Here is a 21,606-nt window from a genome sequence, read left to right as displayed (position 1 = left end):
TATCAAAACTTAAGAAATTAAGACAGGTGACATTACCATTATTTGGATTTCATTAGTTTTTGTGCTACTGTCCTTTTTCGGCTTCAGGATCCAATCTCAGATATGACATTGCATTTAGAATATTTAAAAAGCTCTCCAGGTGAACCTTGTGTAGCTACAGTTGAGGACCACTAGTGTATGGGGAGGGTACAATGCTCTTTCCTTCCTGTTTGCACACATTCCCCCCACAAACATTACATTTTTTTCCTCTTGGGGTGTATGCATCATACAATGATTACTCATACTCCATTATATTACTCAAGTGACATATTGAGGGCAGAATAACCATATAATAGTCCTTTATATCTGGATGGCACTTCAGAATTTATACTTTGATATACACTGATTTGCTCAAGAGTGTATGAAATTGGCAGGGCAGTGATTATCATTCCAGTTTTATAGATGAAGGAATAACCTCAGAGAGGCTGGGTACTCACCTAAAGTAACATCTAACTTCCTCAGTACTTTTCATGCTGGGTCTAATCTTAGAAAATCTGGTCTCAATTTCGTCTGCCAGAGTGGGTCAACATTAGTTAGAAAAGGGTAAATGGAAGTTTCATGTTCTAATAGTGTTGCATTAAAGAGGAACCATAAGAGATTTGCATATGTGCCATGCACAGGGGCGTAAAGGTGAAACAGATGACAAAGTAGATGGAATGAAGAATATAGAATGTTAGAAGGAGAGGGATCTTCTCTTTTTACCTTTTAGGACCCTTTCTACTTGCCCTCTCACCCCACTCCCTGTATACACACAATCTCTGCTTTCTCACTATTCTCATTCAAACACCAGTGTGCATCTAAATATTTTCCAGTTTTCTTCTTGGCTTAAAACGTTGAGGTCACAGAATCAAAAGTTTTGCAACCATCTAAGCCCACTTTGTACTACCCTCCTCTCATGGTAGGTACAATGGTGGTTCTTAAAAATCCATGAAACACATGCTACTAAATCTAAAATGATCTCATGAGAAGTCCCAAAGCTTTAATTGTTTTTCAGGGATCCTTCATCCAAGTGAAAGATTAAGAACCATTGCAAGGGGAAGTGTTCTGTAACTGTAGGCTCATGACCACCTGTATTAGAAGCACTTAGTGTTTTTTTTTTTTAATTTTTTAACGTTTTTACTTATTTTTGAGAGAGAGACAGAGTACAAGCGGGGGAGGGGCAGAGATAGAGGGAATCACAGAATCTGAAGCAGGCTCCAGGCTCCAAGCTGTCAGCACAGAGCCCAATGAGGGGCTTGAACTCACGAACCATGAGATCATGACCTGACCTGAAGTCAGATGCTTAACCAATGGAGCCACCCAGGAGCCCCAGCATTTAGTTTTTTTAAAGGCAGATTCCTAGATTTTACCTCCAAAGAAAAGATTGCCTTATAAAGTTTTTATTTTTATTTATTTATTTTGAGTGGGGAGGGGCAGAGAGGGAGAGAGAATCCCAAGCAGACTCCGTACTGTCCGTTTAGAGCCCGACAGAGGGCTCGAACTCACAAACCCTGTGATCATGACCTCAGCCAAAATCATGAACCAGGTGTTTAACCAACTGGGCCACCTAGGCACCCCAGAAGGTTGCCTTATAAATTACAAATAATCTTATATAACTCTAGAAAGGATAATAAAAACCTCAAATCATATAATAAAAGTGTTACATATTTAAATTCCTATTTTCCAGAACAAAAAATTTTACCTTTGAAATTTAGATGTGGCAATCTACATCAGTGTCTCCAAATCTGCTTTGCGTCTCAGTACTTGTCACACTTGGTAATGCTTTTTTTTTTTCGTGATTATCATTAGATAATGATATCTAAGGTCAGGAGGGCAAATACATTTCCACACTAGTCTGTCCACAAATTAAGCAATACTATCACTTTCAACACCACCATCTAGTGGCAAACACAGCTATTACGGTGCCAGTTTCACAGAGTGTATATAGCTTAATTGTTCTCAAACTTGTTTCTGCAGACACACAGATTAACAGCATTTCCCCTGGAAACAGATAAATGGCATTCTTTTCCAAATTTGCATGGACAGATGACGGAAGACATATTTATGAATGTGATCAATTTTAAAGTGTGTGTGTGTGTGTGTGTGTGTGTGTGTGTTTTCAACCACAACCTTCTCTTTCAATCTTTGGCTCCTGCTGGTTATTTTCTGCTAGTGATCTATTACTCCATAACAAATGAAAAGGTTTAGCGACAGCTTTTTATGGTTGTGCGTTTAACATCTGTGGATTTGCATGCTTTTGAATATTTTATATTGCAAGCCATTTATTCTCCCCACCACAAACAGGATAAAAAGCCCATATACAGAATTACATATGCAGAGAAATGATATAGGTGAGAGATGACGTTACAAGTAAGTAGGTAAAAGGATAGTATCGTTACAAGGATAACTGGTCATCGCATGGGATGAAAATACGATTCTATTTGGCCCTTTTCAGAGCTGTCCAGAAACAAAGATTACAATCTCTTCTATGTACATGGCATATTGACCCTCAATTTCATTCTCGCTTCAATTCCCGCAAAGTATGGAGCACACAAAAAACTCCCCACTTACCCCCTATTCCAGTGTGAGGCTCCCCATCCATTAGACTTTAAATAAGGTTTACTTGGGGTTCCCTGCTGACAATACATCGTTTTTACTGTGGAAAAATTGAATATACATAAGTATAAATAATCATCTGTGTATTCCTACCACGCAAGAATTTCTAACATTTCCCAACATCCGATAATTATGCTAATGTGGTAACTGCATATATCCATCCTTTTTCTTTAAAAATTCGAGAGAGACATCTTAGTGCATAAATCGTCATCGAATGTCCCCACTGGCAAGCAATGGAACGCGGAGTCGCTGACTGGCGGGGAATCGCAGCGGATCCGCTAAAGTCAACGGAGGCCGGGACCCGGGAAAGGAACCGAGGCCGGGCAATGGCTTCAGCGCTCCAACCCATAACCTTAACAGGGGCCGCCAGCGCCACCCGCAGTGAGCTCGCCTCCCTCTCCGCGCATGCGCCAGGCCCTGAGCCCGCACCACCCCGCCAGCGCGGCTTCTGCGCAGGCACCAAGTTTGGACACAGGAAGCGGAAAGTCTGCCGAGTTGGGTCGGCACCTCAGTGAAAAGTAGCCATGCGCGTCTTGGAGGAGACAGGGCCTGAGGCCACAGCGACCCCGTGCGGGTGCGTGAAGCCGGCTTTGGAAACAGGTAACTTCTAAGAGACCGGCGGTTCCGCACCCAAAAGAGGCCTAGGCTCAGGCCTCCGACTTCAGGGCAGAGAGGGTCGTAAAATGTGAGAACTTGAATCGAAGTGCGTCATTGTACTTACAGCGAAGCCACGGATCACGTGCACCAGCGACCACGTGATTTTGCTGAGGCGAGCGGGATGATGTCATCTGTTCTGGGTAGCTGTGGTTGGCTTGGTTTAGGCGTGATGGCCGGAACAGCCACGTGCGGTGTAACGGCCTTTCTCTCAGGGGGTTCTTGCGCCTGTGGGAGAGATAGGATGTGAACGTTGGTGTTAACGCGCGTTAGGAACTAATAAATGCCCCAAGAGGGAGGCCTCCTGTGCTGTAGGAAGTGAGGAGGGAGATGTGGGAAAGTTCTGGGGAGGAGAGACGGGAAATCTTTTTAAAGTGGGCCTGGAAAGATGGGCATGGGTTTATTTTCCCTTCATCATAGCAGAATATTACTTTTAGAAATTAGAAGCAAATGGAAGAAAGTCAAAGTCCACCATCATCCAGAGAAAACCACTGTTAATATCTTGGTGTCAACCTACCATACTTCTTTCAGTGCATGCACGCTAGAATAATGAATTGATATGTGACCCCATTGTTTTGTAACTTCTTTCTGAAACAAGTTTCATATAAATCTGTGACCATTAATAATTTTAAGGGATTGCATATTATTTTTCTTTAGAGATGTGTTCTAACTAACCAGTTCGCTATTGCTGGACATTTAGGGTACTGCCAGTTTTCATTGTTCTGAAGAAAATTGTTAAAACTAAAATCTTTGTGTGTGTTATAAATGTTTAACTTAGATTAAATTTGCTAAAAGTACTTCTACTTGGTCAGAGGTTGTGCTCATTTTAAAAAGTTGTTGCACAGTGCCAGATTGCAGGCTTATATTTTGACAGGAAGGAGCAGGGCTCAGAGGTCTACATAGCATGGGATTGGGGAGCTGTAAGTCTGAAATATTGGATGGATGGGGGGCGGGGGTGGGTGGGAACCGTTGTTTGGATTCAGGATTGTAGAGAACCTTAAATGCCAGTGTAAGAAATAGAAAGTCTCTTAATGGTGAAAAGTGGAAAATTTAAAGTTAGAGGGTAGCGGGGTGCCTAGAGTAGCTCCATTGGTGTAGCTTCCGACTCTTGATTTTGGCTCAGGTCATGATCTCATGGTTGATGAGTTGGAGTCCCCCAATGGGCTCTGCCCTGACAGTATTGAGCCTGCTTGGAATTCTCTCTCTCTCCCTCTCTCTGCCCCTCCCAACTCCCCTGTGCTCTCAAAATAAATAAATAAACCTAAAAAAAAGGGGGGGGTAGCATAAAATTAAGGAACAGAGTCTAGAGGTTTGGTGTAGTGTATTTTAACAGGGAGAGGGACCTGCGTGGGGGACATGAATTATATAGTAAGGGTAATTTAACAGTCCAAGCAAGAGGTCAAGAAGACCAGAATTACCTTGTGTACAAAAACTCTGCATTAATAACTGTTGGTTTTTCTCTTATTACACAGTTAATACAATTGTAATTACTGTTAAAATGAGGGAAAGGCCTAAGTAAGAGCTTTGAAAAACACTCTTTGCTGAGCACTTGGTGTTATACTAAGTGCTTTAAATATTTTTTCCACGATATTGAAGTATTGTGAGATTCTTCACAACTGTTAATTCCACTATGATAAAAGTTCTTGTTGTTTCTTTCTTTTTTTTTTTTTTTCTCAACGTTTTTTATTTATTTTTGGGACAGAGAGAGACAGAGCATGAACGGGGAAGGGGCAGAGAGAGAGGGAGACACAGAATCGGAAACAGGCTCCAGGCTCCGAGCCATCAGCCCAGAGCCTGACGCGGGGCTCGAACTCACGGACCGCGAGATCGTGACCTGGCTGAAGTTGGACGCTTAACCGACTGCGCCACCCAGGCGCCCCTCTTGTTGTTTCTTTTACCCAAACTTAGCTCAGTGTCTGGCAATTGTATACACCTGGAAAGTGTTTGTTAAATGAAAACAGGACACAGGGGTCCCAACTTACTAGGTTAGGGCTGGTTTTTTTGGCCATTTTTCTTTATGGCATTTTAATGGAACACTAGAGACTTGTTTGGCCTCAGTTTCTTCATCTTTAAAGTATTTACTGTCTTTATTCCACAGGAACATGGATAAGGATAAACAAAAGAAGGCCTGTAAACATATTGGAAAAATATTTAAAGTCCTCAAAAACATACACAGTGTGGAAGTATCTTAGAATCATAATATTGAGAGAGAAAAAGCAAGCCTGAGAAGATAACATGTAGTTTAATACCAGTTTTTATAGAGTTCAAAGACAAAATAAAAATTATGTAGGCATGCATATGCATGTGATCAAATTATATTTAAAAAACTATATTAGAAAAAGAAGTGAGTGACAAAGACCCCATTTAGGCACCTGTTTATCTCAGCGGGAAGGATGGGTGTGCCCTAGGAGAGAGACAACATTAAAAGATAACAATTTGCTGGTAAAACTCTAGTTCTTGGGATGCGTGGTGAGTACACAAGATTTCATAATATGATGGTCTAATATATATGTGTTACATATAATATTTAATATGTAGCCAATAATATAGTTTTTATAAGTGAAAAGTAAGGCAGGGTGCTGTGAGGGACACTACCAGGCCTATAATCTCACCACCTATGCTGGTAATGGAAGCTGGAAATAAAATGATGGTCTAGAGTGTCTTTATATCATCTCTTTTTTTTATTATTAAATTTTTTTTTTCAACGTTTATTTATTTTTGGGACAGAGAGAGACAGAGCATGAACGGGGGAGGGGCAGAGAGAGAGGGAGACACAGAATCGGAAACAGGCTCCAGGCTCTGAGCCATCAGCCCAGAGCCTGACACGGGGCTCAAACTCACGGACCGCGAGATCGTGACCTGGCTGAAGTCGGTCGCTTAACCGACTGCGCCACCCAGGCGCCCCTATATCATCTCTTAAAAGAAGTTAGTAACGCTTTCATGAAATGTAAAGAAAAAAAAAAGTTATTTGTAAATTAGTTGTGGATACCTTGGACTTTAAACCTATATTGATACTGGCTAGCCAGATTTCCTTCTTTTTTTTTAAATTTTTTTTTAACGTTTATTTATTTTTGAGACAGAGAGAGACAGAGCATGAACGGGGGAGGGGCAGAGAGAGAGGGAGACACAGAATCAGAAGCAGGCTCCAGGCTCTGAGCCGTCAGCCCAGAGCCCGACGCGAGGCTTGAATTCACGGACCGTGAGATCATGACCTGAGCTGAAGTCGGACGCTTAACCGACTGAGCCACCCAGGCGCCCCTGGGTTTCCTTCTTTTGAAAGGAGTTGCCACTTAGGAAAAAAAAAGGGTTTCTAATTATTATAAAAAGTTCAAATATTATACAAATTACAAAGTCAAATATAAAAATAATCCAAAAATCTCACTATCCATTTTACATGTTATCACATCCATTTACCAAAATGTTAAAATTTTGGTGAATATCCTTCCAAATAGTTTTCTCAGCATACGTGTACGTATTTAGGTGAATGTATAAACAAACTTTCATAAATGGGATTATGTTCTTTCACTTTTTCAATTCCCATTTTAATCAGGTTAGACTTAATGCTTTTTTCCATGTAACATGAATTTTTTGAGTATCTACCCCCATGCATGCAATATAGACAGTGAACATTGCAGTAAACAAAACAGAAAAACTCCTGCCCACAGGGAGCTTACATTCTAAAGGGACAGAGAGCTACTGGACAAGCCTAATCTGAAATCTACCCTGTGTCTAGACATTTTAGTAGTATGATCCCATGTACTCCCTTTATTGCTTAAACAACTTTGTTTCGTATGTTCTGTTTTTAATTGAATGCATCCCTATTTGGACATGTTTTCCCCACTATCCAAAAGTAGAGCATCCCTACAAAATGTTTCATAAGCTGAAATGGCATAATGCAAAGTAGTTACCATTAATTTATATGGAAAATATTTTGAGCATTCCTCAATGCAAAAAATAATCTCTCTTAGGCTTTTCTGTTACCTGAGGACACATCTTGCTAGTGGATGCACAAAACAAGATAAACCACAGATGCTCACAGACAAAGTTCAAAAATCTAGTGTCTTGATGCTCAGATGCTAACTGGGGAAGGACCTGGGTGGGGCCGATCTCACACCTTGAGGTGCACCCTGCATCTATAACAGATTTCTGCAAAACAGATACTGAACAGTGTTTTCAATTTTTGCCTTTTTTGGTAAAAATAAACATTGGATTTCTTTTGATTAGCAAAAACAGGTACTAATGTAGGTCTTTTGTAAATGTGCAGTGGCTTAATGCAGACTTTTGAAAAGCATGAGGATATCTGTATACAACCTCTGTCTCCTTATCTTTAATTATTCTTTGCCTTATCTTTCATACTCCAGCCAAGCAAACTAGCTTGTTCCCTACATGTGCTATGACAGTTCTCATTTAACTTTGTGTATGTGTTATTCCCTCTATAGTAAATACCGTTTTAGCCCTGACCAAAGTCACATGCCTTAGAAAATGGTAACATAGTATTTGATTTATGGTCATAGTAGAACATCTAAAAATGCTCCCTGTCTTTCTTTTCTTAGACCTGTACTCTTTCTGGCTCATCATCCAAAGGGATATAATAATGTGTATGTAATAATGAGGCTATTTATATATATTCATGATACTATATGAATCATTTTTAATAGTTGCATAACACTTGGTAGATGTTAAAACTATGAAATCAGTGCATTAAAGAAGACATGTTTTCCTACATCTTTATTTGACATTTTGACTAATGATTTCTTACCTGATTTTCTTCTGTAGGGAATCTTTTAACTGAGCCAGTTGGCTACTTGGAATCCTGTTTCTCAGCCAAGAATGGTACTCCAAGGCAGCCATCTGTTTGTAGCCATTCGCGAGCTTGTTTGAGAATTCGGAAGAGCATCTTTAATAATCCTGAACATTCCTTGATGGGCTTAGAACAGTTTTCTCATGTTTGGTAAGTTGTTTTATAATTAGAAGTGGTTCTTTGGGCCAGAACTTGCCCTTGAGTAAAGTACTCCAGTTGAAGGCAATCTTGGAGTCTGCCATCCAGACAATCCTTCCTATTGCATGGAATTCATGTACCATGTTCTCACACGTGATTGTCTGTATATCTTGAGCAACCTCATGGAAGCTTGGAATCCACTGAGGGGGCATGTTCCATTTGCAGTTGGTTCTAACTATAATAAATGCCTTCTGTCGAGCTGAAATCTGCAGACCTTCTTGATTCTGCCTGTGGGTACCTATTGTCTTCTGGATCAGGGGTCAGCAAGCTACAGCCCATGGACCAAATACATCTACCTCCTATCTTTGTAAATATGTTTATGGGAACACAGCCACTCCTATTCATTTATGTATTGTGTGTAGCTGCTTTTGTGGTTTAGCGGCAGAGTTGAATAGTTACAACAGAGACTGGTTGGCCTGCAAACCCTCAAATATTTACTGTTTGAGCCTTTACAGAAAAAGTTTGCATGACTCTACTCTAGACCCATGAAGAATTAAGTCTATTCTTCCTAAAGACAAAAGAGCTTTAGAAATCTGGATACTTTAAATAATAAAGTATTACCTATATTAGGACCTGTGTTATACTAGTGTTACTGGTTATCACTTGGAATTCTGTCTCTGTCCATTCTTCCTCACTCCAGCATCACCAGTATGGCTTGGTCTAATTTTAAAGTGAAGACCTAAAATTAGGTATTTATTCTGAAATAGTTTATATTTCATGTTAATTTGGAGATGTGGGTAGAGTAAAAACATGAGTGTCTGACCTAGTTTGTAGGATCTTGGTTAAATTAATTAAGTTAAAAACATTTACTGATATAAAAGAAATGGGTCTGGATCTATATAAAGAGATTTTTCTGTATCCCTCCTATTTTTCTCCTCTCTCGTCCTCACCCCTTTACACTCTTCAGAGATTATTGTTGTTAACAGCTTGGTGTATATCCTACCAGGCTTTTTGTTTTCCTTTTTTAATACACATAGAAGCATATACATACACATTGGGAGTGGGTGTTTGTTTTAAACAATGGAATATGTTTTCTTCACTTAACAGTATATATCATGACAGTACATAGAGATTTATCCTTTTTGCTTTGATGGCTGTCTGCTTTTGGAAAATATGGGTATACCATGATTTGGCCATTCTCTTGCTAATGGATAGTTATTTTGGTATTACAGTAATACTGTAACAAACCTTCTTAGACACAATTCTTGACACTTGGGTATTTTTTTTTTTAATGTTTATTTTTGAGACAGAGAGAGACACAGTATGAGCAGGGAAGGGGCAGAGAGAGAGGAAGACACAGAATGTGAAGCAGGCTCCAGGCTCTGAGTTGTCAGCACAGAGCCCGACGCAGGGCTTGAACTCACGAACTGTGAGATCATGACCTGAGCCGAAGTCGGACGCTTAACCAACTGAGCCACCCAGGCGCCCCGACACTTGGGTATTTTTTACAAATAGGGTATCAGAAATGGATATCGAGCTAGAGGGGGTGCATATTTATAACTTTGGAGAGCTACTGCCAAATTGCACTTTAGTAAGCTTAATTTATGTTTCAAAGATGTATAAAAATGACCTTTTCTCTGCATTCTTGCTGACACTATATGTTATCAGTTTTTTTTTTACATTTTTGCCTGACAGGGAAAAACAGTATTTGATTTTTCGGTTCAATTTCTAAATTAATTAGGTTCAACATCTTTTCATATGGTTGCTATTTTTTACTCTTTTGTGAATTGTCTATTCATGTTCTTGGCTTAATTTCTTATGAGTTGTCCTTTTCTTTGTGATATGTAGGAACAGTTTATATACCACAGATATTAACTCATCATCCATTATACAGGTAGCAGACATTTTCTCCTGAGATGACATTGTGTAGTCATAAATTTAATGAATTCAAATCTGTTGTTTCTCTTCTTGGCTTCCTTCTTTTGTGTTTTGTTTAGGAGCGCCTAGTCAAGTTATTTAACATTTCTGAGCCTCATTTTCCTCATTCTTTTTTTTTTTTTTTAATTTTTTTTTTAATTTTTTTTTTCCAACGTTTTTTATTTATTTTTGGGACAGAGAGAGACAGAGCATGAACGGGGGAGGGGCAGAGAGAGAGGGAGACACAGAATCGGAAACAGGCTCCAGGCTCCGAGCCATCAGCCCAGAGCCCGACGCGGGGCTCGAACTCACAGACCGCAAGATCGTGACCTGGCTGAAGTCGGACGCTTAACCGACTGCGCCACCCAGGCGCCCCTCTTTTTTTTTTTTAAAGACACACTTTTTTTTTATATATTTATTTGAGAGAGAGAGAGAGAGAGAGAGAGAGAGACAGAGCATGAGCAGAGGAGGGGCAGAGAGAGAGGGAGACACAGAATCGGAAGCAGACTCCAGGCTCTGAGCTGTCTGCACAGAGCACAATGCAGGCTTGAACCCATGAACCGTGAGATTATGACCTGAGCCGAAGTCGGATGCTTAACCAACTGAGCCACCTAGGCACCCCACAATTTCCTCATTCTTAATGGGGATAAATTACAAATCTTACACTTGTTAAGAGAATTAAATGAGTATAAAATTGTCTAGCATACTGCCTGGCAAACAGAAGGCATTTACTTCGTAAATTTTGCTCATTTCGGCACTTGACAAACATTTGCTAAGTTCCTACCATATGCCAGTAATTGTGTTAGAGGCAAAGGATATGGAAATAAAACTCTGCCTCCCTTCAGGGAATCAGAATGGTATTTTCCCCCTCACTGCTTACATTTTAATACCATTAAAAGCATTGTTTCAGTTCTAATTTGTGGGATTAAAGATTGTTCCCCTCAAATCATTATGATACATTAACTTGTGTTCTTTTCTTACTCAGTGGTTTGGTTTATTTTCAATAGGATTTTGTTTGTTTTTCACAAAAATGGTCATTTGAGCTGTAAGGCAAAAGTGCAGCCTCCTAGGCTGAATGGCGCAAAGACTGGAGTTTTCTCCACAAGGAGCCCTCATCGTCCCAATGCAATAGGATTGACTCTGGCCAAGCTGGAAAAGGTAGAAGGTAAAAACATTTCCTTTCTACTTTTATCTTTTTATCCTTACCCAAAAGAAGTCTTCTAAAGCCAATGTAGTATTCACCACTGCCTGTTACTCAGATGATTACCAATGGTGCGAACCCCTGAGAACTATCAGACGTTGAAGAAAATGAAATGACTCAAGGAATGTTACACTTAGAAATCAATGCTCATAGGATGCTCAGAGTCTGATTATATCATCACATATGTCAGAATTTATTAAGTTATTTTAAAATAATGAAAGATTTCATAATCTTTACATTAGTAATTAACCAAATTTTCTTTGACTTGGAGTACAATAAATACAAAATAATTCAAAAATAATTGGTCACTTTCAGAATTAATACACAGTAACTGGTTGTATGTGGAGATATGGTAAACACACAGGGTGGTGTTGTATTATTTCTTCCTTGCACCTTTGAGGAACTGGACGTGCATCATGGCTGTAGCATAGCTGTTAACTGTGATGTGTGGCAAAGGATCTGTGATGAATCTCATTATAATATTTAATACCGGTCAGATTGTGGAAGTACCTGTGTAGAAAATCAGATTAGTCTTAACTGTGTGTTCATATATAGCCTAGTTAATGGACCATACATTTTTTGGAAGCATCCCTTTCTTTTTTTTTTTTTCTTATTAAAGTATAAATGATATGTTAGTTTCAAGTGTACTATATAATTCAATATTTATATGCATTGTGAAATCATCATCGTAATAAGTCTAGTAACCATTTGTCACCATACAGAGTTACAAAAGTTTTTTTTCTTATGATGTGAATTTCCAAGATTTACTCTCAACAACTTTCAAATATATGAGACCGTATTATTGACTGTAGTCACTGTGCTATACATCACATCCCCATGACTCATTTATTTTACAGTTGGAAGTTTGTACCTCTTGGTCCATTTCAGCCATTTCACCCATCTCCCCACCCTCTTCTCTCTGGAAGCCACCAATCTATTCTCTGTATTTTTGAGTTTTGGTTTGTATCTTTGTTTTGTTTGTTAGTAAAGCATCCTGTTCTTGAATCACTCTGACCTAATAAGCACATTTGTTGGGCAAAAGATGAAATAGGTATACTGGGAATCAGAAGACCATTCCAGGCCTTAGCTTGCTTGTTTGTAAAATGGGCTCAGGAGCAGGACCTGCCCTCTCTGGAACTCCATAGTATTTTTTAGGATCTTATGAGACAAAAGTTCTAAGAGTTGTTTTTAGGCTGCTTAGTACTAAATAGGTAAGACCAGTTATTTTGTTTGTTTTATCCCAGAACTTGAACTTCCTCCCCTGGATTGTATTCAGCTGGGCCTTAGGGAGGTTTTCCAGGAAAATTCTGTAGCCAGTCCAACTTGAGCTTTATCAGTTTGTGATGGCTAACCAGCTTGGGTAGTAGTACTGGAACATTTTATGATCATTCATGTAACCCACACATATTTTCTGAGCACTATATATGTGCCAGGCATTGTTCTAGGTGCTGAGGTATAGTGGTAAACAAATCAGATAAAAAATCCCTGCACTGCAGAAGAACTTAAAATTCTAACAGGGAGATCAAATGAGAAATGTAAAAGGCAAATACAATAACACTGTAGACATTTTAAAAAAATTTTTTTCAACGTTTTTTATTTATTTTTGGGACAGAGAGAGACAGAGCATTAACGGGGGAGGGGCAGAGAGAGAGGGAGACACAGAATCGGAAACAGGCTCCAGGCTCCGAGCCATCAGCCCAGAGCCCGACGCGGGGCTCGAACTCACGGACCGCGAGATCGTGACCTGGCTGAAGTCGGACGCTTAACCGACTGTACCACCCAGGCGCCCCTAGACATTCTTAACAAATAAGTGTTATGGTGACTTCTAGTATTTATGTGGTGCTTGACAGTTTGTAAAGAGGGTTCACGTATGTTCAGTGTCTCTTTGGGCTTGATAGGGTAGCAGTCTTACTTCCATGGATGAAGGAACTGAGGCTCTTTGATGTTTGATAATTTTCCTAATAGCATTCAGTCAAGTGGTTGTCTGACTAAATCCCATGAATTTTTACCCATGTTACAATGCCTTTCCTCCTTCTGCAGACGTTGTTAGGCATAATCCATCACCTAGGAAATCCAAAGTCCTCATTCCAAAGTTCCAGGCTCATTCACAGTGAGCATGTTGTAGAAATCAGTTTCCTGTGTTGGTCATGTTTAAAAAAAATTTTTTTTTCTTAACATTTATTCCTTTTTTGAGAGAGAGAGAGCCAGAAAGGCTTTGTAGAAGAGATGTTATATTAAGAGCCTTAAAGAACATGCAGGAGTTTGACAAGTAAAGAAGAGGATGGGTTTCCAGGTAGAATGAAAAGGGTGTTTTGATGGGGCGCCTGGGTGGCGCAGTCGGTTAAGCGTCCGACTTCAGCCAGGTCACGATCTCGCGGTCCGGGAGTTCGAGCCCTGCGTCGGGCTCTGGGCTGATGGCTCAGAGCCTGGAGCCTGTTTCCGATTCTGTGTCTCCCTCTCTCTCTGCCCCTCCCCCATTCAAGCTCTGTCTCTCTCTGTCCCAAAAATAAATAAACGTTGAAAAATAAAAAAAAAATAAAAAAGGGTGTTTTGATACCAGGTATCAGAGAGCCTGGCGTGTAAGAGAATTGTGAGTAAGCTTGGTGAGACATAAAAGGATGCTGTTAGTTTATAATTGTTTGCACTATTCTTCATTGTTATTATTTCTAAGATGAGGTATTTTTCACATTATAGGTGGAGCCATATACCTTTCTGGAATTGACATGATTCATGGCACACCTGTCCTAGACATAAAGCCCTACATAGCTGAGTATGACTCACCACAAAATTTCATTGAACGTTTACAGGACTTTAATTTACAGAATAACCAATATAAGCACCCAAACACTCCCCGTTCCGGTGGCAAGACTGACAGCTGTGACCAGCAACAGCTCTCAAGGTATGATAAACCACAACACTATGGTCACACTGAGGAGAAACTTAAATGTGCTGAAGACAGAACTTCAGGAGAAAACTATATGAAACATGACAGCTCAACACAAATCCGGCAAAACTCCCCTAAGCACAGGGAGATAGTGGGAGATTTGGGTGTCAAATCCAGAAGTGATCAGAGTCCAAGTGTGGCAGAAGAGCAAATCGGCCCATATTTCCTGGAGAAGAGCTTCTCAGAGGAAGGTACAGAAAGGAGGCAAAGGAGAGGGAAAGAAGCAGTGATTGCACAAGGAAGTAGTACAGAGGTCCAGCCTGTGGTCCTTCACGGCCGTCCCAGGAGGGCTGATGCAGCCCACTGCAGCGTGGTCCCCGCGTGGGTGAGAGAGGCCCCTGTGGCCACCTTGGAAGTGCGGTTTACTCCTCACGCAGAGATGGATCTTGAGCACCTCAGTTCAGGAGGTGTACCAGGTACTTTCTGTTTCTTATTTCTGAATGAGAGCTTTAGTCAAATTTGGTATTTCTGAGGGCAGTCATACAGCATATTTGTCAGGATGACTGGTCATAAGAAATGCAGGAGTATAAAATAATATTTGGGCAACACCACCATCTGACGACTTCCATTCAGCCATGTTGTTCAGTACAGTGAGTTCCAAAACTCAGTAACGTGTTTCTGAGAATGGCTGTTGCCTCATGAGGTGACTCGTGATTTAAGTCCGCTTATGAATCTGTTACAGTAGTTCCTGGGGTTTTCAAACAGCATTCAGAAGCTAAATTATGCTTGTTCTATACTTATGTCAATTACATGTTTTCATCTGTTTTACTGTCTGACTAGAGAAATATCCCATCTTATGCCATCAGGTGGCACAGAGCCCAAGAGTAAGAGGTAAAGGGTCTCTTAGCACAGTTATTGTCACCATAAAGTCCCAGCCCTAAAGTACCTTTCACTGTAGAAGAGGGGCCACAGGGCTTTTATTTGGAGCATGTTTACTTTACCACATGGTTTTTAACAAACACTGTAATCTGGTTTCCCCTGTCCACAGCAGATCCCGAGCAGCAATCTAGAGTGAAGGAAGGGGCTGTTAAGAGGTAGCTGCAGTGATTCCAGCAAGAAGTAACCAGTTAAGGGGCGCCTGGGTGGCTCAGTCGGTTGAGCGTCCGACTTCAGCTCAGGTCACGATCTCATGGTTCGTGAGTTCGAGCCCCGCGTCGGGCTCTGGGCTGATGGCTCAGAGCCTGGAGCCTGCTTCCGATTCTGTGTCTCCCTCTCTCTCTGCCCCTCCCCCATTCATGCTCTGTCTCTCTCTGTCTCAAAAATAAATAAACATTAAAAAAATTTAAAAAAAAAAAAAAGAAGTAGCCAGTTAAGTTGCCAAGAGTGTGTCTGATTTCATCCGCCACTCCAGGATGTGTTTCTCGTTCTTCCCTAATGCTTTGTGTTTAAACAAAGCATTTAATTAAAAAAAATTTTTTTTTCAACATTTATTTATTTTTTGGGACAGAGAGAGACAGAGCATGAACGGGGGAAGGGCAGAGAGAGAGGGAGACACAGAATCGGAAACAGGCTCCAGGCTCCGAGCCATCAGCCCAGAGCCCGACGCGGGGCTCGAACTCCCGGACCGCGAGATCGTGACCTGGCTGAAGTCGGACGCTTAACCGACTGCGCCACCCAGGCGCCCCATAAAGCATTTAATTTTTAAATTGACCTCTGTATTTAAGAAGTTCTGTTTATGGGGCACCTGGGTGGCTCAGTCAGTTAAGCATCCACCTCTTGATTTCGACTTGGGTCATGATCTCATGAGTGCAGAGCCTGCTTGGGATTCTCTCTCTCTCTGTCTCTGTCTCTGTCTCTCTCTGTCTCTCTTTCTCTGCCCTTCTCATGCTTACTCTCTCTCTCAAATAAATGAATAAAAAACTTAAAAAAAATGTCTGTTTATGAAAGTTGTTTCATCATTGTATACAGTTGATGGGAGGAGGAAGGTAAGTTTAAAAGGATTTTGTGATAGAACAAAGAAAGCAGTGCTGCCTGGAAGATACTTTGTATTTATACTTACCCTTTGGCCTGCGGTTATCAGTGAATGCTTCCTACTGTGGAAAGTTTTATCTTTTTCAAACTCTAGTGCTATGTGTCTGAGAGATTACAGTATGCCTTATTGATTTAAAAAAATCATTAAGAGAAATTATGAAATGTAACTTTAAAATAAGGACTGATTTAGAACAGAATTTGGAGCCAATACAGAAATAAGAAATGACCTCAGGAAGTTTATAGTCTAGAAAAGAGAAAAGATATTGAATGGCAGCGTGTTGTGTGTGTTGGTGGGGGGAGGACATGGGGATTGGTGCTGGAACGGAGTGTTGTGGGCACATGAGGCAGAGAAGGATTGTGACTTGGAGAGCAGAGAGGAAATCTGGGAAGGCTTCCTGGAGGAAAAAGTATTTGAGCTAAACTTGGAAGGTTTAGTAGGCAGGGAAGTGAGGTGCCAGATGAACAACCAAAGGCCTGGAGCTTTTACCAGTTCCACTGTTACTAAAGAGTGTGATGTCGGGGCGCCTGGGTGGCACAGTCGGTTAAGCGTCTGACTTCAGCCAGGTCATGATCTCACGGTCCGTGAATTCAAGCCTCGCGTCAGGCTCTGGGCTGATGGCTCAGAGCCTGGAGCTTGCTTCCGATTCTGTGTCTCCCTCTCTCTCTGCCCCTCCCCCGTTCATGCTCTGTCTCTCTCTCTCCCAAAAATAAATAAACGTTGAAAAAAAAATTAAAAAAAAAAAAAAAAAAGAGTGTGATGTTTTTAAAGCTCCTCTTTTTTGAGTGGCCTTGGAGTCCTTTTATGAGCCATGCAATAAAGGAATATTAGCACTGCATAATTGGTCCTTCTTTTTTTTGTTTTTTGTCTTTGTTTTTTTAAAGGATTCTATGTGATCAGCATTTGAATTGGTTGGTCTTTCGTTTTTGACCAAAAATTGAACTTCATGGCTTTACTTACAAACTTACTTATTGGATATAGCCCAGAGTGATTTTTGGCTGTTGTCTAAAAATTGAATTTACTTTCAGAAGAATAAAGATCTACCACCACCCCAGACGATATTTTGAATAGGGACAACACTGTTTAAATAACATACCCTCCTGGAAGGGCCCAGCCTTCATTTGGATGTATGTTATGTTGTAGCTATTAAAAGTTAGGTCACAGTTGGTGCTCCTGGATGGCTGAGTCAGTTAAGCATCCGACTTTGGCTCAGGTCATGATGTTGCTGTATGTGAGTTCAAGTCCCGCGTCAGGCTCTGTGCTGAAAGCTTGGAGCCTGGAGCCTGCTTCAGATTCTGTGTCTCCCTCTTTCTCTGCCCCTCCTTACTCGTACTGTGTCTCCTTCTCTGTCTGAAAAATAAATAAACATTAAAAAAAAAAAGTTAAGTCACAGTTAATTTTTTGTTTAAGTTTTGTACATACTGTATTTTTAAAAATTATAATACATCCACAATTATATAAATGTAGGAAGTTTGCTACTTAACAGGGTTAAACATCTTTTTACCTGAAATATAAACCTGGGTGGCATGGGGTGGCTTGTTCCCTAGTGATGGTGTTCAACTTTCTCAGCGTATCCGTTTTGTCATGTCCTTGTTCCTTAGGGAATGTGGTGTTACTTTTTTTTTTTTTATGTTTATTTTTGAGAGAGAGAGAGTGCAAGCAGGACAGGGGCAGAGAGAGGGGGACAGAAGATCCAAAGTGGGCTCTGCACTGACAGCAGCGAGCCCAGTGTGGGCTCAAACTCGCGAACTATGAGATCATGACCTGAGCCGAAGTTGGACACTCAACCGACTGAGCCACCCAGTCACCCCTGTGGTGTTATTTTAAGTAGGGGTGTGACACCAACTATCTGAGGCACCTTCTCTTACCTGTAGCTGGAGCTCTGGGTATATGTGGGTTTAGTCCTCTTTCTTGTGGGTTTCTGAGAATGCTGGGACTGTGAATGCATTTCCCTGACCATACTTCCTTTCTGAGAAGAAAATGACAAGGAATTGAATTAAAGTCTGTGTTGAGATTAGATAGAAGATTTTGTTTAGCACATGAAAATTGGGGGCATGCATAAGTTTAATCTAATGATAGTAAATACTACTTGAAAGTGACATTCTGTGTAATGACTGAATAGACTGGCAAACCCATTTCATTTTACGTGTTCATCAAGGAACCAACCAAACTCCACATTAAAGTTCACTGTAATGAAATTTGACGTGCATGACTTTCAGCATTAAGTTGTATTATTCTCATTGCAGATGGCAGTCAGTCTTCATTTAAATATTTTCAATCAGCAGAGGAAGCAAGGCATGCCATTGAGGCTGTGTTGTCAGCTGACCCTCGGTCTGTATATCGACGGAAGCTCTGCCAGGATCGCCTTTTCTACTTTACTGTAGACATAGCGCATGTCACTTGCTGGTTTGGTGATGGCTTTGCAGAGGTTCTAAGGATCAAGCCAGCTTCAGAGCCTATTCAAATGACTGACCCTACAGAGTCCTTGGTGTCTCTGGGATCGTAAGTAGCCTCTATCATGTGTTTTAAACAGCCTAATTGACTTTGGATGGGGCTGTTGGATTATCTGTATAAGCTAACGATGTGCCGCCTTTGCAAAAAGAAGCAACACTTTGTGATCTCATTGCTTTGATTGATTTGGGTTGTTCAGAATATTTATTTGAAAAACCTATATTTTAATAAAGTGAGAGATGTAAAATTTAGAGAAATTGCCATATGCTTTTCAGTTGGTTAATGTTGAAGAATCCAAAGGTGTTGATGTCTCATTGATTTCTGAAAGAAGCTGATTATTCTTGGCACTTGGTAAAACTGGGTGGAGAGCATTCTAGCAGGAACTTACAAGCTAAGGGGATCTGTTCAACAATTCATACTGGTTTTCTTGTCTGGAATAGCTTGATCCCTCTATTTTATTTTAAATCAAACTGAGTTAACATTGTTTTAAGAAACTAACAGATCTGGGGCACCTGGGTGGCCCAGTTGGTTGAGTGTCCGGCTTCAGCTCAGGTCATGATCTCACAGTTTGTGAGTTTGAGCCCCGCATCGGGCTCTGTGCTGACAACTTGGAGCCTGGAGCCTGTTTCGGATTCTGTGTCTCCCTCTCTCTCTGCTCCTCCCTTGCTTGTGCTTGCTCTCTCTCTCTCTCAAAAATAAATAAGAAACTAACAGATCGAACACAAGTGGTTATGAAGATTTTTAGAGATTAAACCCCTGTATATCAGAGACTTTGACCCATACACATATATATGTATGTAGTATGCATATATTTAATCCTGATTCCAAAATAGAGACTCTGAAGTTTCTCTGGATGTCTTTGTATCAGAAAAGAAAGTCACTCCAGAGGTCCAAGAAAATAACTTAATTACCGGGTTATTTCTTACTTATTGTGTGAGTATTTACTGAAAAGCTACTGTGGGTTAGGTTTTGGTGATAAAAGGAGATAAAAACAAGATGCAGTTCTTGTTGCAAGTCATAGTTAGGGGAGGAAGAAGACGTAAGCACATTATTTTATTACAGTTAGATAAATATAGTAATTAAGTCTGTTCGTGGTTCCTGTGTAGTACCATGTAGGAAGCAGTTGTAAGAATGTATTGCCTATAGGTGATTTTAATGATGTGATCCCAGATAACTGAAGATTTATGATCAGCATAACCAAATTAGATACCTGTCAACATGACAGGCTTTCCTAATCACAACTGTAAATCTTTTTTCTTTAATTTTTTTTAACGTTTATTCATTTTTGAGAGACACAGAGAGACAGAGCATGAGTGGGGAAGGGGCAGAGAGAGAGGGAGACACAGAATCTGAAGTAGGCTCCAGGCTCTGAGCTGCCAGCACAGAGCCCGATGCGGGGCTCGAACTCACGAACTGTGAGATCATGACCTGGGCCGAAGTCGGACACTTAACCGACTGAGCAACCCAGGCGCCCCACACCTGTAAATCTTAATAGCTGATTGGTCATGGTTTTGCAATGAGTCCTGTTGCCTGTAGATACTTGCACAGAGTCATTTGTGGCTGATGACACTGCACTCTTGAACCAAACTGGATTGCTTTTGAGGTTACTTAGAACCTCTTGGGGAAGTATCTTTAACTTGATTTTTAAAATCTCTTTATTTTGAGATAATTACAGATTCACAGGAAGTTGCAAAAATAGTGTAGAGGCCATGTGTACTCTTCACCTAGCTGCTTCCCATGGTAACATCTTACATAAACTGTAGTATAATGTTAAAACTAGGAAGTTGACATTGGTATAATCTGTCTTTTATTTCGATTTTGATGCCTTTTAAAATTATTTTGAGACTAAATCAGGGCTTGAAGCACAAAATGTTGATATTTAATATTGAAAAAATAGTCTGAGGATGATAACAACCAGCCTTCTAGCAACAGGACTGTTCAGTTGTTTGAGATTTTAATATACATTCTCAGGATTTTGGAACTAAAATCCTAAATATAATCCAGGTTAGTTCTCTGCCCACTTACCAGTCTCTTCAGTATTCCCAGTGTTTGACCTTTAAGCCCCCACTTAAACCCCTCAGTGGTGATCCTTCACCCCTGCTCTTTGTAGTTCGTTATGTATGATAGTGCTCATTATTAAAATACTCTTCCTTTCTATGAGATAAAGTCTGTTCCCTGATAATCACATGTTATGTGGCCGATAGTGCCCTTGTGTTAGCCTGTCAGATATTTTTCTAGCTCCCTACCCCTCAGTCCTGTCTCTCTGCTGAGCCACCCCCGCTCCCCCCCCCCCCCGTTTCCTTCAGCTCTTTCTCATTTAACATGATGTTAAGCCTCTCCCCACTCCCAATCTTTGAATCCCCCATGTGAGCTTTTGTCTCCAGGTATGTATTTTCAGTGTCCTGTTGTGAGGCAATTTGGATCTCTAAGTCATGAACTTCCATCCCTCATAAAGAGAAATAGTTTGAAGTAAGTCTTATATTCCTTTTCATTGTGGGAACTTTTCCAGAAGGAGGAGGTACGGTACTCTGTATCGGCCTTAAATTTTAGCCTTTGCTTTTTGGTGCCTGTAGGGGGAGCCCTTGATAACTGTTTCTTTTCATTTCACTAGCCTGGAGATAAATTCCAGTTATTCAAGCTGTTTAGGTAATTTTGGCTTTCAGCCCACTTGCCCCAGCTTTCCTGAACGGTAACTTCCACAAGAAATACTGATGCTTGTCAATCTCTTATAGGAATATATTAGAGGATGTGTGGCATTTATTAAATCTTTAAATTGTAGCTTGGCTTAAGGGCTGGCATGGATTATTTCAGCATGTGGAGGCTGTTCACAACCAGAAAGACTCATTAACCAAACCCATGAGCATGCATATACATGGTATTCATGCTTTTTATGTATT

At 40.6% G+C, this 21,606-nt stretch overlaps 1 protein-coding gene and 1 long non-coding RNA gene across 2 annotated transcripts in view; one reads left to right on the top strand and one right to left on the bottom strand.

The window, feature by feature from the left end:
- The window catches only part of LOC122475472, a 36,592-nt gene extending 33,549 nt beyond the window's left edge, over positions 1-3,043 (bottom strand). Inside the window, exon 1 of the long non-coding RNA XR_006295175.1 lies at positions 2,590-3,043. This is a non-coding gene — a long non-coding RNA (uncharacterized LOC122475472). The remainder of the gene's footprint in view (positions 1-2,589) is intronic.
- Positions 3,044-3,082: 39 nt separating this feature from the next.
- Positions 3,083-18,960, top strand: TRMO (tRNA methyltransferase O). The gene is made up of 5 exons (XM_043567493.1): positions 3,083-3,234; positions 8,065-8,239; positions 11,152-11,309; positions 14,040-14,705; positions 18,505-18,960. The coding sequence occupies exons 1-5, from the start codon at positions 3,159-3,161 to the stop codon at positions 18,762-18,764; spliced, it is 1,335 nt and encodes a 444-aa protein (XP_043423428.1). The 5' UTR covers positions 3,083-3,158; the 3' UTR covers positions 18,765-18,960.
- Positions 18,961-21,606: the final 2,646 nt, after the last annotated feature.

This window comes from Prionailurus bengalensis, chromosome D4, assembly GCF_016509475.1.
Source record: "Prionailurus bengalensis isolate Pbe53 chromosome D4, Fcat_Pben_1.1_paternal_pri, whole genome shotgun sequence".
NCBI lineage: Eukaryota > Metazoa > Chordata > Mammalia > Carnivora > Felidae > Prionailurus > Prionailurus bengalensis.
Note: the sequence above shows the minus strand (reverse complement) of the source record. Positions and strands in the feature narration are given on the sequence as shown.

Coding starts and splice junctions, on each gene's coding strand:
- TRMO (XM_043567493.1), top strand. CDS start 3,159: ATGCGCGTCTTGGAGGAGACAGGGCCTGAGGCCACAGCGACCCCGTGC. Junction 3,235..8,064: donor GAAGCCGGCTTTGGAAACAG/GTAACTTCTAAG, acceptor TTTCTTCTGTAG/GGAATCTTTTAACTGAGCCA. Junction 8,240..11,151: donor GAACAGTTTTCTCATGTTTG/GTAAGTTGTTTT, acceptor TATTTTCAATAG/GATTTTGTTTGTTTTTCACA.